The sequence below is a fragment of the Pelmatolapia mariae genome, linkage group LG14 (genome assembly GCF_036321145.2).
Source record: "Pelmatolapia mariae isolate MD_Pm_ZW linkage group LG14, Pm_UMD_F_2, whole genome shotgun sequence".
NCBI lineage: Eukaryota > Metazoa > Chordata > Actinopteri > Cichliformes > Cichlidae > Pelmatolapia > Pelmatolapia mariae.
Window position 1 is genome coordinate 36,095,406 of NC_086239.1, and position 14,595 is coordinate 36,110,000.

Here is a 14,595-nt window from a genome sequence, read left to right on the forward strand (position 1 = left end):
GTAATGAGCTGAGATACCGACGAGGCCTCCCTTGCAAGTAAACGATCGAACGCTGTTGCCTTGTTTTTCTTTCATGGGAATAAGTCCTGGATACAGTGGGGTCTGAGTTTAGACCCAACAGTACACATTTTTACCACTGCTACTCCTAGATTTTATTGTGCAGTATCGGGAGAAAGTCTATGTTCTCCTAACATAAACTGGGCTTTCACCAGATGTGCTTGTGTCCTCGCACAGTCCAGAAGGATGCATGTTCGGTTAATTAGCAGTTTTCTTTGGGTAGGTCCAGATGTGATATTTGAGTGGCCAGTAAGACAAGAAAAGTTCTATCCATTTCCAATTTTCTGTAACAATAACAATACTCAACAGAATTAACGAGACCCATGTAACGAATTCTAAAATATTCACTTTCAGTACTACTCTCCAAAAGGCACAAAGCACAAGGGTCCAAATAAGTGCCTCACACACAGGATTCACTTTGAGCACCTTAACAATCCAGTGATAAGCTGTTAAAAGTACAATAAGAGACTTTATTTTTTGAAAGTGGATGCATAAGAGAGGGTGATACAAGTTTCAAGGTTTGACAGCAGCAAAATCGTTCGATCAGTCAGAAGATCGGCCAAAAACATGTACTGAGTTTATATCAAGCTAATCTCTAAGTTTAAAAGTTTCAGGAGCAGTACAGATTACTTCTGAATAAAACGCGAGAAAGCAACTAAGATGCATCTCCCCATATTTTTAGGAAATGTCATCTTGTTAATCGGTATGAACTGATTAAGTTCATGATTAAATCTCTTCAAGCACATTTCATTTGATATTACTAGTGAAGAGAATCCTTCTTCAGGGAAAGGAAATATGTGATCTTCTCTCTTTGAATTACAAGTTGAACAGCTGTGAGTGAGCACCTGAGAATAAGAGCACTATTAGTTACATTTAATTAAACACATACTGCTCTAGCTCAACATTTTATTTGCCAGTATGTACCATTGTTTTCCAGCTCTGTTATATATTAGAATATTAGAGCTTATGAATATTTATGATTCATAACAATTTGAACATGTAATCCAAAAATCGAATCTAATTATTATGTATGATCTGAGTTTATTTTTTGCATTGTTAGTGTGTTAGTGGTGTTAATTTCTTTGTCTAAGTGCATTTAATTAGACTGCAGTATACTTATATGCAGTATTTCAAAAATAACTATACTACACTTTTTTAAAAATACAACAATTTAGATGATCAACTTTGTGACAAAACTATACTTTCACTATTTTAAACAATTTGCTTGAATATTTATATGAAATGAATATTTTTTGAAAAACTGACCTGGACAGGCTTTCCACATTGCTGTTTACGGTCCTTTAGTGGCCACAGCTAGAAACTGCAACTTACTAAATAAAGATATGATAGCAAATTAAAGCATCGGAGAAGGTCTTTCACACTCATTGTGCATATAATAGGGAGAAAAACAATTTTTTAATAATTTTTGATAATTTTTTTTTACTAGGACTGAGGGTCATGCTACTGATGTAGTCAAACTTAAATATACGCAACAGGCATATTCCTACATCCTGTAAGATGTTTTTGGAAATTGTGTAAGATTAAAATTTTTGAAGGACAAAGCAAGAGGTGGGTACTAAAAAACAAAAATATGAATATAATTCATCTTTTTTAGCTTAAGTTTTCGTTTCAAAAAAAGCGGGACAGGATGTAGGAATACAGCACAAAAGTCAGGCTGTTAAATAAGGCTGTTAAAGTTGAGATGTTTTGGGTAAAAATTATAGTTATTCTTTACACGAGCCGTTGACAAGCATGACGTCACTACGTCGTCGCTGGGCGGGGCGGGGTCGTGTTGTTGTTGCTGTTGTGCTGAACGTGAAGCCTCTTTAAACGCACGATTCGCGCTTATTTAAAACCTCAGATAATACCATCATCATCTTCATCTCCGTAACGGGCTCCTGAGTCTAACGGTTTTTCCCCTCGCCTTTTTATCCTGAGTCAGGATGGGAAGCTGTTTAACTGTGGGGCCAAACGAAGCGCTGGTGGTCTCCGGTAGGTGTTTCCCGTCGTGTTGATGGAGCGAGCTAGCGGGGATGGGGAGAAAGTAGCTAATAGTATTAGCTGGCAAACTAAACCACGTTTGGCATTCGGTTTTTAAAATAAGTGCAGAGCGAGCCAGTGCGTTTAGAGCACACAGTTACTGTGTAAAGTGAATAAATTAGCGGTCGTGTCGTTTCAGAGCTTAGCTTAAAAGCTGCGACGCTGATCAGGCGGTGCGTTAGCAGTGATTTAGATCATGTGATTTAAAGGCATTGGCGTCTGAACGCAGATATGTGAATAAGACAGGTTTTTATGTTTTATTGATAACAAGTGTGATTTATAAATAAGCGGATTTGAAAATCAACAAAGTGCATTCACACAAGTATTGTACTTGAGTAGAAATGTTCCCTACTTGAGTATTTCCATTTGGTGCTACTTATTTCACAACTAATGGAGACAGGTATGTCTACATTTATGTCACAATAACGGGTTAATTTTAATATTTTACAAGCTCTAAACACATCGTTAAAGATGAAATCATTGGCTTCCAACCAATCTAATGAAGTAGCCGAGAAGTGTATATAATCATATGAGGCAGTGGGACCTAAACAGAACTTTTACTTTACTATTTTTTCTGCATTTTAAGGCTATTTTATGTACTTCTTCTCAAGTAGATTTTTCCATGGAGGATTTTTACTTAAGTAAATGATGTGAGTACATCATCTACCACCGTTAATGAGCATGGTGTAGCTAAAAGTAACAGGTGTAGTCATCCTGAACCAATTCTAGCCTTTTTAATGACTATAATTAATTGGTAGAGATATCAGGAAAAAGAACCCCCCCATGTACATCAGACAGAGTATACGAGTGTAAAATAACTCAACGGTGTAACCTGAAGAACATACAACCTTTCTAAATTCACACAATTAGATTTGATTAGGTTAGATTGGAGTACTAAAAAGTCATATTGATAGAAATCCTCTCTAAGAGGAAAAGACACATTGAAGGGCATTAGATAAATATTCATTTTCTTAACTGCACATCTGGTTGGAGTCATGGCTGAGTGGAGCCGACATTGGGTGAGAGGTGAGGTATTTACCAGGCCATCACAGGGCTTAACGCACAGAGACAGACAATCATTCACCTTTAGATCTACACCTACAGCCAGTTTGGTGTCGCAATTTACACCCAATATGTCTTTTGGGTGAGAAAAATGTGGGACATACAAGTTTCACAAGGAAAGGCCCCAATGCCTTCTTACTGTGAGACCACAGTGTGAACCAATGTACTACCACACAGCCCTGTTTGTTTATTTTAAGCTTTCTAGTGAATAATGTAGTAATAATAATAATTTTTAAAAAACTGCACTATGAGGACAATATTGTGCTACAGAGCAAGGGCCTCATTTTTGCTAACCACTGTTAGCAAAAATAAAGGATACTTCTTACTTTTGTCATCTTAAGGTTGCAAGTTGGGGCCCTCAGCGTCATGTCTGTACATGATAACCTTAACTCTATAGTTAAAAAATCATGCCACTTACATTAATTAATAAATATATGAAATAAACATTATATAAGAGGCTGGGGGGGTGGACCCTGTCCCAGCAGCTCATAGGGCGAGAGGCGGGGTACACACTGGATAGGTCGCCAATCTGTCGCAGGAAGATTGGAAGGCCACGGTTGCCAAAATTGGCTCCTGGGAAATAGAAAATAAAGAAACTATTCAGTAAATCTCTGAAATCTCAACTTTAATTATTCAATAACCCGATGTATTTATTATGGCCTTTGTCTGAGAACAACAGCTGGATAACGTTTCCCCATAGTTTTTCTCCCCTTTGGCTTTTACACATGCCGTGTTTATTATCAAAACCTGTTTTTACTGGCAGGTTTTGAACAAGCCCTCTACTTAAAGTAGTGTGAACAATAATGATTATAGTGGTAAAACACCTTTCTAAAATAATGTTTAAAAGGCATAATAGGGGCTTAATAAGCTCAGTGCATATCTTTGGACTGTATCATTTAATGTTATAGTCAAAGAATTTCTGAAGAGTCCTGATGGCGCTGTCCTCTTTCCTCAGGTGGTTGCTGCGGCTCTGATGACAAAACCTACGTCGTAGGAGGATGGTCCTGGGCATGGTGGCTCATCTCAGACGCCCAAAGGTGACAGTGTACTAGAAGCAATGATGTAAATGTTATCTTGAAATATAATATGGACCAAGCTTTCTAATTAGACCACAGCGAAAAAGATTAACCACAAGAAAGTCAATCGCATTATCTAAAGGCCATCAGAAGGCAAAGTGAGGAGTGGAAGCTGTTCTCCCACACTTTGTCTCATATTACACACAGTGTGTTTCCAGTCACATTGTATACAAACATTTCCTCTTGCATGACTGGGGTAGTGTTACTGAGAACTAAATGTATTCTGCTCTCTTAATGTGCAGTGTGCTAAGTGCATATCTCACATTAATTTTTTGTGAGTTGTCATAGATAAAATGTTTTATTGCAGGATTTATATTTTACACAGAACTGAATGGTCAGTAAATGCTTTGTGAAATGCTTAATCCCATCATTTTGACTATAATGCATACATTTTAACTTTAGCTATGGCTAAAGTTGTTATACTCATAATTCTTGTCATAATTGAATAACTGAATCCTAATAGTTCACTTTTGTTAAAAAGCAAAAGTGATCTGTGAGTAGGGAATTGCCTTAAAGTGCAAAGAAGCTGGTTTTTGTTCTCTGGTAGGAGACATCGGTTTTTAGTCACAAGTAGATGCAGTGCTTCAGCTCTGTGTTGAGTAGTGTCTGAATAAGCTATGAATGGAAGTTAACAAAACACAGCTGCATGTGGACAGTGTAAACAAACTCTTTAGCAAACAAGTGCTTCACACAGCCATCGGACAGGTGTGTTGAAATGTGAAACTAAGCAGGGTGGATCCATCCCCAACGTACTGATTCTTCAATACAATTCAATTCAGTTTTATTTACAGCCACGTGAAAAAATACAGCCTTAATGCTTCCGTAGGAATTAACAGGGTAAGTAGCAGCCAGGTGCTGCAATTTCAGTGCGCTTGATTAATTGATCATCAGCAAGTGTGAGCACATCTTTAAATGCGGAAGTTTTGGCATTGTTGTGATCAGGATCATTCAGGTGTGTGTATCGACAAATCATTAACACAGTGTTAATGCAATCCTCCCAGGAGTGGGTATCCCACCTGATTCACCGCAAAGTCAGACCTTGCAATGCTCTGAAAGGCTGCAACACCCCCCCACCCCACACCAAGGGTTGTTCTCTCTAAAAAGAACATGGCAGCACAGCCTAGGTTTGTAAAGCTGCATCTAAACAAGCTAAAAGACTTCTGGAGCATTATCCTTTGAACAGATGAGACCAAATAGAGATGTTTTGCCATAATGCACGGCACCACGCTTGAAGAAAACCAAACAGAATATCAATACAATGCTTTACACCAGCTGTTAAGCATGGTGGTGAGGGTGTGGCAGTTTAGGCACCGTGCAGTCATTGAGTCAACCATTAACTCCTCTGTATACCAAAGTGTATGTGAGTCAAATATGAGGCCATCTGTCTGACAGCTAAAGCTTTGAGTCATGGTACAAGACAATGATTGATATGCACGTCAGCAAATCTACAACAGAATGGCTGAAAAAGAAAACAAAGTGTTGCAATGACCCAAAGTTCAGACCTCCACCTGACTCAAATGCTGTGGTAAGGACTTAAGTATTTAAACACATATCTGCAAATGTCAATGAAGTGAGGCAAACTTGGATAGACGAGTAGGCTAAAATTCATCCTCTATGATGAAAGAGACGGATAATCATACAGAAAGTGATTACTTTAAGTTATTGCTGCTAACGGTGGTTATACGAAATACTGACCTGGGGTGTACTTACTGCAATCAGAATCAGAATACTTTAATGATGCCTAAAGAAATGATATGGTTACAGTTGCTCCAAGACAAAAACAGTAACACACTGAACTAAATTAAATAATACAATATATTCCAAAGTTTACAAAATATAAGAAATGGCTCTAATATATACACAAAGCTCAATTATAAATATCCAGAATATTACAGAGGTGACATTTTACTCTAAACTGTAAAACTTTATTTGTTATTTTCACTGTAGAGGATGTGCAAATATCAAGGGTGTAACTATTGCACTGTGTACTGTGCATTAGATGGATGAGTTGTACAGCCAGAGGCAGGAATGATTTCCTGTGTTGTTCAGTGGTGCATTATGGGTAATCTCAGTCTCTCATTGAGTGTTCTTCTGTGACTGGCCAACGCTTCATGGAGTGGGTGGGAGGTATTGTCCAGCTTTGTCCTTATCTTAGACAACATCCGCCTCCCAGACACCGCCTTAAGGGAGTCCAGCTCCATCCCCACAACATTACTGGCCTTGCAGATCAGTTTATTGAATCTGTTGGCATCTCAACCTGATACCCCAGCATGCAATAGCAGGGAGGATGGCACTGGCCACAACAGACTCAAAAAAAACCCTGAGCATTATTCAACAGATGTTGAAAAACCTCAGCCGCCTCAGAAAATAGAGACGACTTTGGCCTTTCCTGTAGAGTGCAGTTTATTATCTATGTGTACTCCAAGGTATTTGTAGCCCTTACAATGTCCACCCCCTGGACTGAAACAGGGGTCACAGGTTTCCTGTTGAATGAACTGGAAAAGTCGAAAAGCATGACCCTCACAGTACTCGCCGGCTGGTCCAGATTGGTGTAGACACGATTAAGCAGGGAGATGATGGCGTCCTCAGCTCTGAGGCGGGGCTGGTAAGTGAACTGGAGGGGATCCTGATGTGGTCTGACTGTAACAGGCTGCACACAGAAACTTGCACTGCACTGCAGAGAATCCTGTAAAAAGTGTCTTTTCATAGGACTTTGACAAAAGGTCTCCTCAATGTCAGATAGAGACACTCAGCAGTCAGATGATCCTCTATAAATAAAGACTTGAAGATGGCGTAGAGGAAGAGCTCTGAACCGGAAGAGACTTTCACAACCATCTGCTGTGACTGGCTGGGTCAAAAAACTTTTACTATAGTTTTGTTTTTGTTTTTTAAATAAATTTTCATGTACCACGATTATACCCTCCATGACATTTTAAATCTCTTTTGCAAGAGTGTCTTACACAAATTGTTATATGCACAGTAGACATACACATAATCATAAAGAATGAGGTATAGACTCAGGGGTTTTTTTCTGCATTTTGGGATCTTTCAAAGAAAATATGCAGGAATTTAGCAGTTTTCAGTAGTTTTGCTAATTTTGGTTTCTTTTACTCAACTAAGGGATTTTGTGTTTGTCAAATGTTCAGTACTAACAGGTAAATCTATGGATTTCTGTTAAATAACAACACATACTGGCTTTTACTGTGTGAGGAATGATTGTGCTTAAGCCCAAACTTACTGCCCAGAGGCCCATTTGAAGACAGGAAGACTGTTAGTGTTAAATATTTAAAGGTTCCACCTGTTGCTCTATTGTTTCAGAGTCTTGAGGCGGGACTGGGCAGCCTAATAACTGTGCCTGTGTTTGTTGCTGTAGGCTAAGCCTGGAGATAATGACTCTGCAGCCAAGATGTGAGGATGTGGAGACAGCAGAAGGAGTAGCTATCACTGTCACAGGGGTGGCTCAGGTAAGACCAGATCCCAGCGTCTTCTCTGCGAACGCTGACACAAACACTTACACTTACTCACTCAAGCCAAGCCTATTTGTCAAACATCATCTGTTATCAAAAGTGTCGTGTTCTGCTGCAGTGCTTTCTGATGTTTTCTGAAATGTGTCCCTATAATCTAATGGTGTAATTCCAAAGAAAAATCAATCAGTGCTTCCCAACAGACTGCCTCATAATCAGCAGTCTTATTTATTTATTTAGTAAAATGACTTTAGCATACTTAATGAACCCCTTTAGCCACAAAAACTATTTTTTTCTTCAGGAATGCAAGGAAATAACTGTAATTTGGCATCTCCATTAAAAAAATATAATGTGCTTTACTATTTTTGTCCAGCGTTTTGGAAATAATTTAATTATAATTTAGCGTGAAAAATATAATGATCAAAGAGCTTGCATATATTGGTTAGTTAGCCATTAGAGAAAAAAATATTTTGGTAATTATCAATACTGTTAATTTAGGACTGCTGTGGCATGAACCCTGGACTGGGTGATGGTCTAGCAAATGTGTTAAGTACTGTACATAAAGGTGGGCACACTCAGAGCATCACAATCTATCTATCTATCTATAACAAAACTGCACTTCTGATCATTCACAGAAGAAAACATCAAAAAGGGCATTTTGGATCAAATTTACAGAGTCGTATCACCGTGTGGGATAGGTTCCTGGTCAAAACAGCATATAAAAGCATGAAAAGGTGTTGTTGTATTTTTATCTACATTTTCTTACCAGGCTCATCTTCTAGCCAAACAACGTTGGTGTTAGCACATTCATTTTCAAAATTCTTGAGATTAACTTTGCTTGATTGTTTAAAATTGCACCGATGGCACTCTGAGCCCATGTGCCATGATTGCTTCTCAGTGTAGAAAGCTTGCTGTGTAAACACACTCTAAATGTGTCTCCTTCAGGTGAAAGTCATGACGGAGCAGGACCTGCTGGCAGTGGCTTGTGAGCAGTTTCTGGGTAAATCAGTAATGGAAATCAAAGGTGTGCTGCTGCAGACTCTGGAGGGACATCTGCGCTCCATTCTAGGTGTGAACAGTTAACACTTACCACAACAGTAACACTACACAAATATAGATTTTATTTCAAACAATATCATAGTTGTTTTATTAATTTTTAGTTTTAGCGTTTTTGCTTTACAAGTCCAGAATAGCTACTCCTGCATGTATACAACAGAGGAAAAGAAGCAAAGTATTAAATTGATTATTGATTAGTTCCTGACTTTACTATACAAGTTAGCTTTAGTTTGCCTTTTATGTGTTATACATATTGTGTTGGCTTTGAGGTCTGAATTAGAGAAGAAAAGTAATATACAGGTGCTGTATAAGTACTAGAGATGCACCAGCTTATTCAATGTGAAATATTATTTCCACAAGGAAGGACATTATTAAACTTTACAGTTTCCCCCAATCTGCAGAAAGTTAAAGAATCTTCTGCTACTGGAAACCTTTACCTGACATACCAAACTAAACAGGTGGTGCAGATTTATGTACTTTACATTTTCCAGTTTATAACTTCACTAGAAACTTGAACTCTTTTCTATTTTCCTCATAATGGATTTGATCCTTTGGCTGCACATACTGAGGCTGCTAGCTTGTGGCTGTTTCTGAGCTCTGGATAGCTTTAGCTTTAGCACTTTTCCTTTGTAGCTTCTTTCAAATGTTAAGCTGGGCGAGAGTGATTTTAAGTATGTGATTGGAGTTGTTGTTTACCAGGGTTTCTGGGGTGGGCCTCCAGACTTTTTGTCTTGACTCACAATGGGTAGCTTCCACACTAATAACATTAAAATTACCGTGTGAATTTGATTGTGATTTTGAGCATTTGCCTCTGTGCACATGCTGAAACGAACTGACTTGGATTTAGACATATGTGAGGCTGACTGAGAACACTGGCAGTCGTCAGACTGTGGTCTGCGGACCGGTCGATCTCTGATTAATACCAGCAGCTCTGTGCTGACCATTTATGCTACTTGAGTTCAGGGGTGATGCATTTCTCTGACAAAATTCTGATGCTGTGACGTGAAATAAAAAAAGAAATTTGGATCAAAAATAAAGCTGCCCAGCATAGAGCTGCTGGTAGTTTGTTAAAAGTGAATTGCAGGCTAAATGATGTTGAACGATGTGTTTCTTTTGCAGGTACTCTGACAGTGGAGCAGATCTATCAGGACAGGGATCAGTTTGCTAAACTGGTGAGGGACGTAGCAGCTCCTGACGTCGGCAGGATGGGCATCGAGATTCTGAGCTTTACCATTAAGGTGAGTTAAAGGTGCTATGAGAGGTCACAGCAGCAGGAGCTCTGGCAGCAGCCTCTAGCTGCAGTGATAAGATTATCTGAAGAAAAGGCTCATGTGCAGAAGAAAGGTTACTAGTTATACAGCTCAGCACTGACTTTGACACAATTTTCTCTACATTGCAAAGACAGCATGTATTGAAACAGGAGTAAACTAGTTCAGCGCCCAGTACCTCTTCAGTATGCATAAAAAGAAGGGTCAGTCAGTCTTAGTCTAACATTTGTTTATGTCAGCAGAGTTCAATTTTAGCAGGAAAATTAAACGAGTAATATAACAGAAGTAGTAAAATAAAAACAAAAATATTAAGTATTCATGTAAGTATATAACTACTTAAACCATGTAAGCGCCGTTGATGCTCTCCATTTTGCCTCAGTGTGGATGTGCAAGAGAGATGATGCAGAGTATCAAAACTTTAGCTTTAAGCCACATTTCTTCAGTCAGAAGAAATGTGACACTGAGACGGCGACACATGGGACAGACAGTCGTTCAAACATTAGTCAGCAGCCTTCCCATCTTTCTTTTTAGACTGTAGTTTTGTAATATTACTGAAACTGAAAAGGTCTTTCTCCGAGCTGTTGATGCTGCTGGTTATTAGAGTAGTCATTCCTAATGAGTTTAATTGGTTTTTATAATTGACTGGACTTGCCCTGTGGAGTTCACTGTTGCTCATTAGAACTAATTGAAGTGTGTGGTGTGGACAGAGCGGCTGAGGTTAGTGCTCTGCTGAAACCCAAAGTCCATTTCTGTAACATCTTTTAGTCCATGTCAGGATTTCTGAGACACGTCAGATTCTGGACTTTAAAATATGATTAAATGTTACATGTAGAAATGAGGCTGTTTGAGTGCCACCCTATCATCTGATTTCTTTGCAGCCACAAAGGGCCAGCATTTTTTAATCTGTATGTTTTATTTTATTTTGGCTTCGTAACCTTGTTAATCACATGAAAGATGCTGATATACGCCACACCCAGTTTAATGTTACATGTCCTGTGGTTCTGTGTTTTCAAAGGATGTGTATGATAAACTGGACTACCTGAGCTCCCTTGGAAAGACCCAGATTGCAGCTGTCCAGAGGGATGCAGACATCGGTGTGGCCGAGGCAGAGAGGGATGCTGGGATACGGGTAAGAAAATCTAGCAAGCTTGAAATTGATTCTTCCGTGCACAGAGACCAGCTGTTCACAGCTCTGTTTCTTTATTATCACCTTAGGAAGCCGAATGCAAGAAGGAGATGATGGATGTTAAATTCAAGGCTGACACCAAGATGGCTGACTCCAAACGAGAACTGGAGCTGCAGAAAGCTTCATTCAACCAAGAAGTCAATGCTAGGGTTCGTACTGTTTGCACTTACAGGTTGTCTGTGTACAGTTCAAATAAAAATACTTGTTATTATACTGTATTATGCACTGCTTTAACCAAACTTATGGCTGTTCCCAAAAAGTGCCAGTCTGTATTAAATCACATGGTGTGTAAACAATTTACCTGAAATCTGCAGTTAAAGTGATTAAAATCAGAAAAACAACATGTGCTCTTTTGATCTGAAGTAATGTATTAAATTAAAACTTCAAAATGTGCACGTGTCAACACAAACAGAAACTGTGTTGCCTCAGATGCAAACGCCTTAGACCACCTCTGTGTTGATGTTTTCAGAAAGCAGAGGCCCAGCTGGCATACGAGCTGCAGGCTGCCAAAGAGCAGCAAAAGATCCGGCTGGAAGAGATTGAGATCCAAGTGGTGCAGCGGAAGAAGGAGATTACAATTGAGGAGAAGGAGATTGACCGGACAGACAAGGAGCTCATTGCCACTGTAAAGAGGCCTGCTGAGGCCGAGGCCTATAAAATGCAGCAGCTGGCTGAGGGCGAGAAGTGAGTAAAAAGACATTGAGTCAGATTTAGGAATGAGTAGAAATGGCAAGATCCCCAAGAATGCACCACAGCTCTTGTCAGACATGATTAGACAGCACATTACCTTCCCGATGTAAAATATATATTTATTTATTTTGTTGGTTTAATCCCTGCAGAATCCTACAAAACAAGCACCTGGAAAGTTTGGACTAAGGAAGCCAGACTGTGTTTTTAACTATAATGCATCCATATTTCCATAAATGTTTTTCCTTACTGAAGTGAAATGTATCGTGTAATTTCCAGGCGCTCTGTATGAAAAAGTCTGTGCATGTTTGATTGTACTGATTTGCAAATAGCTGATTTTCCTGTGCATCCACCCGTAGTATTTCCAGCAGAGCAAAAGAGATTTGAAGTTTATTGTATGCTGCTGTGGGCTTTATTTGAGAAAGGAAAGCTGTAAAAACTATCCCAACATCCAAAACTTGTGCATGAAGACAGATTAACATATGACACGTCACTAAGAAGCAAATTGTCTCAAAAAAGTTGCATCCTACCCACTCAGGAAGTGATTTTGATAAGAGCAAATATTACTTTGTTTCCCTGCTTCAGGCTGAAGAAAGTGCTGATTGCCCAGGCTGAGGCCGAGAAGATCAAAAAGATTGGTGAGGCGGAGGCTAGCTCGATTGAAGCGGTGGGAAAGGCCGAGGCTGAGAAGATGAGACTGAAGGCTGAGGCCTACGAGCAGTACGGAGATGCAGCTAAGACAGCTCTGGTCCTCGAGGCCCTGCCTAAGGTAACACAAAGATACGTGCTCATACAGCTCAGACAAAGGAAGAGAAGAACTTGAATTGAAGTTGGATGTCATTTTACAAGCATCACCTGGCCTGAGGTTGATGAATTAGAAGTATTTTTCCACATGTTTTTCATCACTTCAGCTTCATCACTTTTTGGTTTCATTTAACACTTTGGTACAAATGTTATTACTAAGAATTCAACAATGCGTGATCGTAAAGAACCACAACCCCAGTCTATTAAAAAATCCATCTGTATTGCTTCCAGCACTGCTGTCAACCTCAGCCATCTGCAGAAAGCAAACATCGACTTCTGTTGGCATTTCCCCTCCTGTGCCAAACTCACTTAACTTTCATTTGGAGGATCATTTTGTGCTAGCATGCTAGCTGATATTTCTGTTTGCTTTTGTAAATTCACAGAGTTATGCATTTTGAATCGATCCCCCAGAGTGAGACTGTCGGTGCTCAGATCCACTGTAAGGTCTTGAAGCGTCTGAGGGGAAGACATTCAGGAGAAACAACCTGAACTGTGGCAGGTGCCATGCAGTGTTTTGGCCACACAAACACACTTAAGCTCACCTCCCATCAGATTTCTCTCCCTTTGACTTTGAGTACTCATTTCCCCCAAAATGCAATGCAAGCCATTTTTGGCACACTTGGAGAGATCTGTCAGAGGCAGAAGTGCAGATTCCCAAAACCTTATGATCTTACCTTCTCTGGCAACGAGCCTGCTGTCCCATGACAGTTAGCAAAAAGTCCAGAAATGGTCGACCAAATTTAAAACAATCGGCCTTCCAGCTGATTTAAGTTTAATGGACCTGGAAAAGTGTTGATATTTGATTAGGTATGGGTTATTTAATATATAATGAAGTTTTGGCCATGTCGAAACTTTCAATAGAACAAAAAGTTGGTATTTTTCCTTAGGCTAGTCTAACATGTCACATAAAACACCAGAGCTGGATTATTTCCATCTTACTGTAAACGCTTAACAATGTCTTTGCAGATTGCTTCCAAAGTGGCGGCGCCCTTAGCCAAGACGAATGAAATTGTCATTCTGAGTGGCGAGGGCAGCCGCGTGACAGGCGAGGTGAACCGCCTTTTGGCCGAACTTCCTGTGTCAGTCAACGCTCTCACTGGAGTGGATTTGTCGAAGGTAACATCTTTATATCATTTTATATATGATGTGTTCCCGTTAACCTTTGTGATTCAGCACTTATTTAAAGACGCTTTAATGAAATTGGGAGACATATGGTAAAAATTAAATTAGCAGCTGTCTCGTCTTAGATTGGAGTGTAATGTAAAAATGGTGAAATGCCTCGATAAATCCTAACAGTTGGAGGCGTGTTGGATTTAAGTTTTTCTTTCCAGTGTGAACCTAAAGGTTGTACTTCAGTTAAGCCTTACAAATAATCTGTTCGTTTTGGGGATTTTTTTGGCAGATCCCTCTGCTGCAGAAGGTGACCGGCTCAGCTTAAGCCTGAAAACCGAAGACTCCACATGACTCCAGTCTCTGTTGTATGCACTCTCATAGACTGCCTTTAATACACTTGAAGATTTTTGTTGTTTTATACGTATACTCTGTATACCAAGTGAATTTTGGAAACCTCTGGTGCCTTACTTTATACAGGACCAGAAAATCTGCATGCACTGCTGCTCATTTAAAGATTTTGTTTTTAGTTTAAAACTTGAATATTTTGTGATTGATTTTTATTTGTTGTGTTTGAATTGTATTTATTGGCTGGCTTGTATAAAACATAATTGAACAAGAGAGCTGATATTAGACTGAAAGATGAGGCAGATTATATTTATTATTTATTATATCATAACACCTACTCTTTGGTAATTATACACTGAGGCCAGTTTGTACATTCTTTATGTTTCAGCCCTTTTGTTAATTTATATACCTCTGTTATGCGACTCATCTGTATTCCA

The 14,595-nt window shown here is 39.3% G+C and overlaps 1 protein-coding gene across 1 annotated transcript in view; it reads left to right on the top strand.

Annotated features, from left to right (window-relative positions):
* Positions 1-1,828: 1,828 nt before the first annotated feature.
* LOC134640936 (flotillin-2) overlaps positions 1,829-14,595 on the top strand; it is a 13,065-nt gene continuing 298 nt past the window's right edge. Inside the window, exons 1-11 of the mRNA XM_063493043.1 lie at positions 1,829-2,049; positions 4,115-4,196; positions 7,609-7,699; positions 8,645-8,768; positions 9,875-9,993; positions 11,039-11,152; positions 11,239-11,358; positions 11,679-11,893; positions 12,482-12,665; positions 13,667-13,816; positions 14,103-14,595. The exon at positions 14,103-14,595 is cut by the window's right edge and continues 298 nt beyond it. Of these exons, the coding sequence (XP_063349113.1) occupies positions 2,001-2,049; positions 4,115-4,196; positions 7,609-7,699; positions 8,645-8,768; positions 9,875-9,993; positions 11,039-11,152; positions 11,239-11,358; positions 11,679-11,893; positions 12,482-12,665; positions 13,667-13,816; positions 14,103-14,138 (1,284 nt within the window). The 5' untranslated portion in view covers positions 1,829-2,000 and the 3' untranslated portion in view covers positions 14,139-14,595. The remainder of the gene's footprint in view (positions 2,050-4,114; positions 4,197-7,608; positions 7,700-8,644; positions 8,769-9,874; positions 9,994-11,038; positions 11,153-11,238; positions 11,359-11,678; positions 11,894-12,481; positions 12,666-13,666; positions 13,817-14,102) is intronic.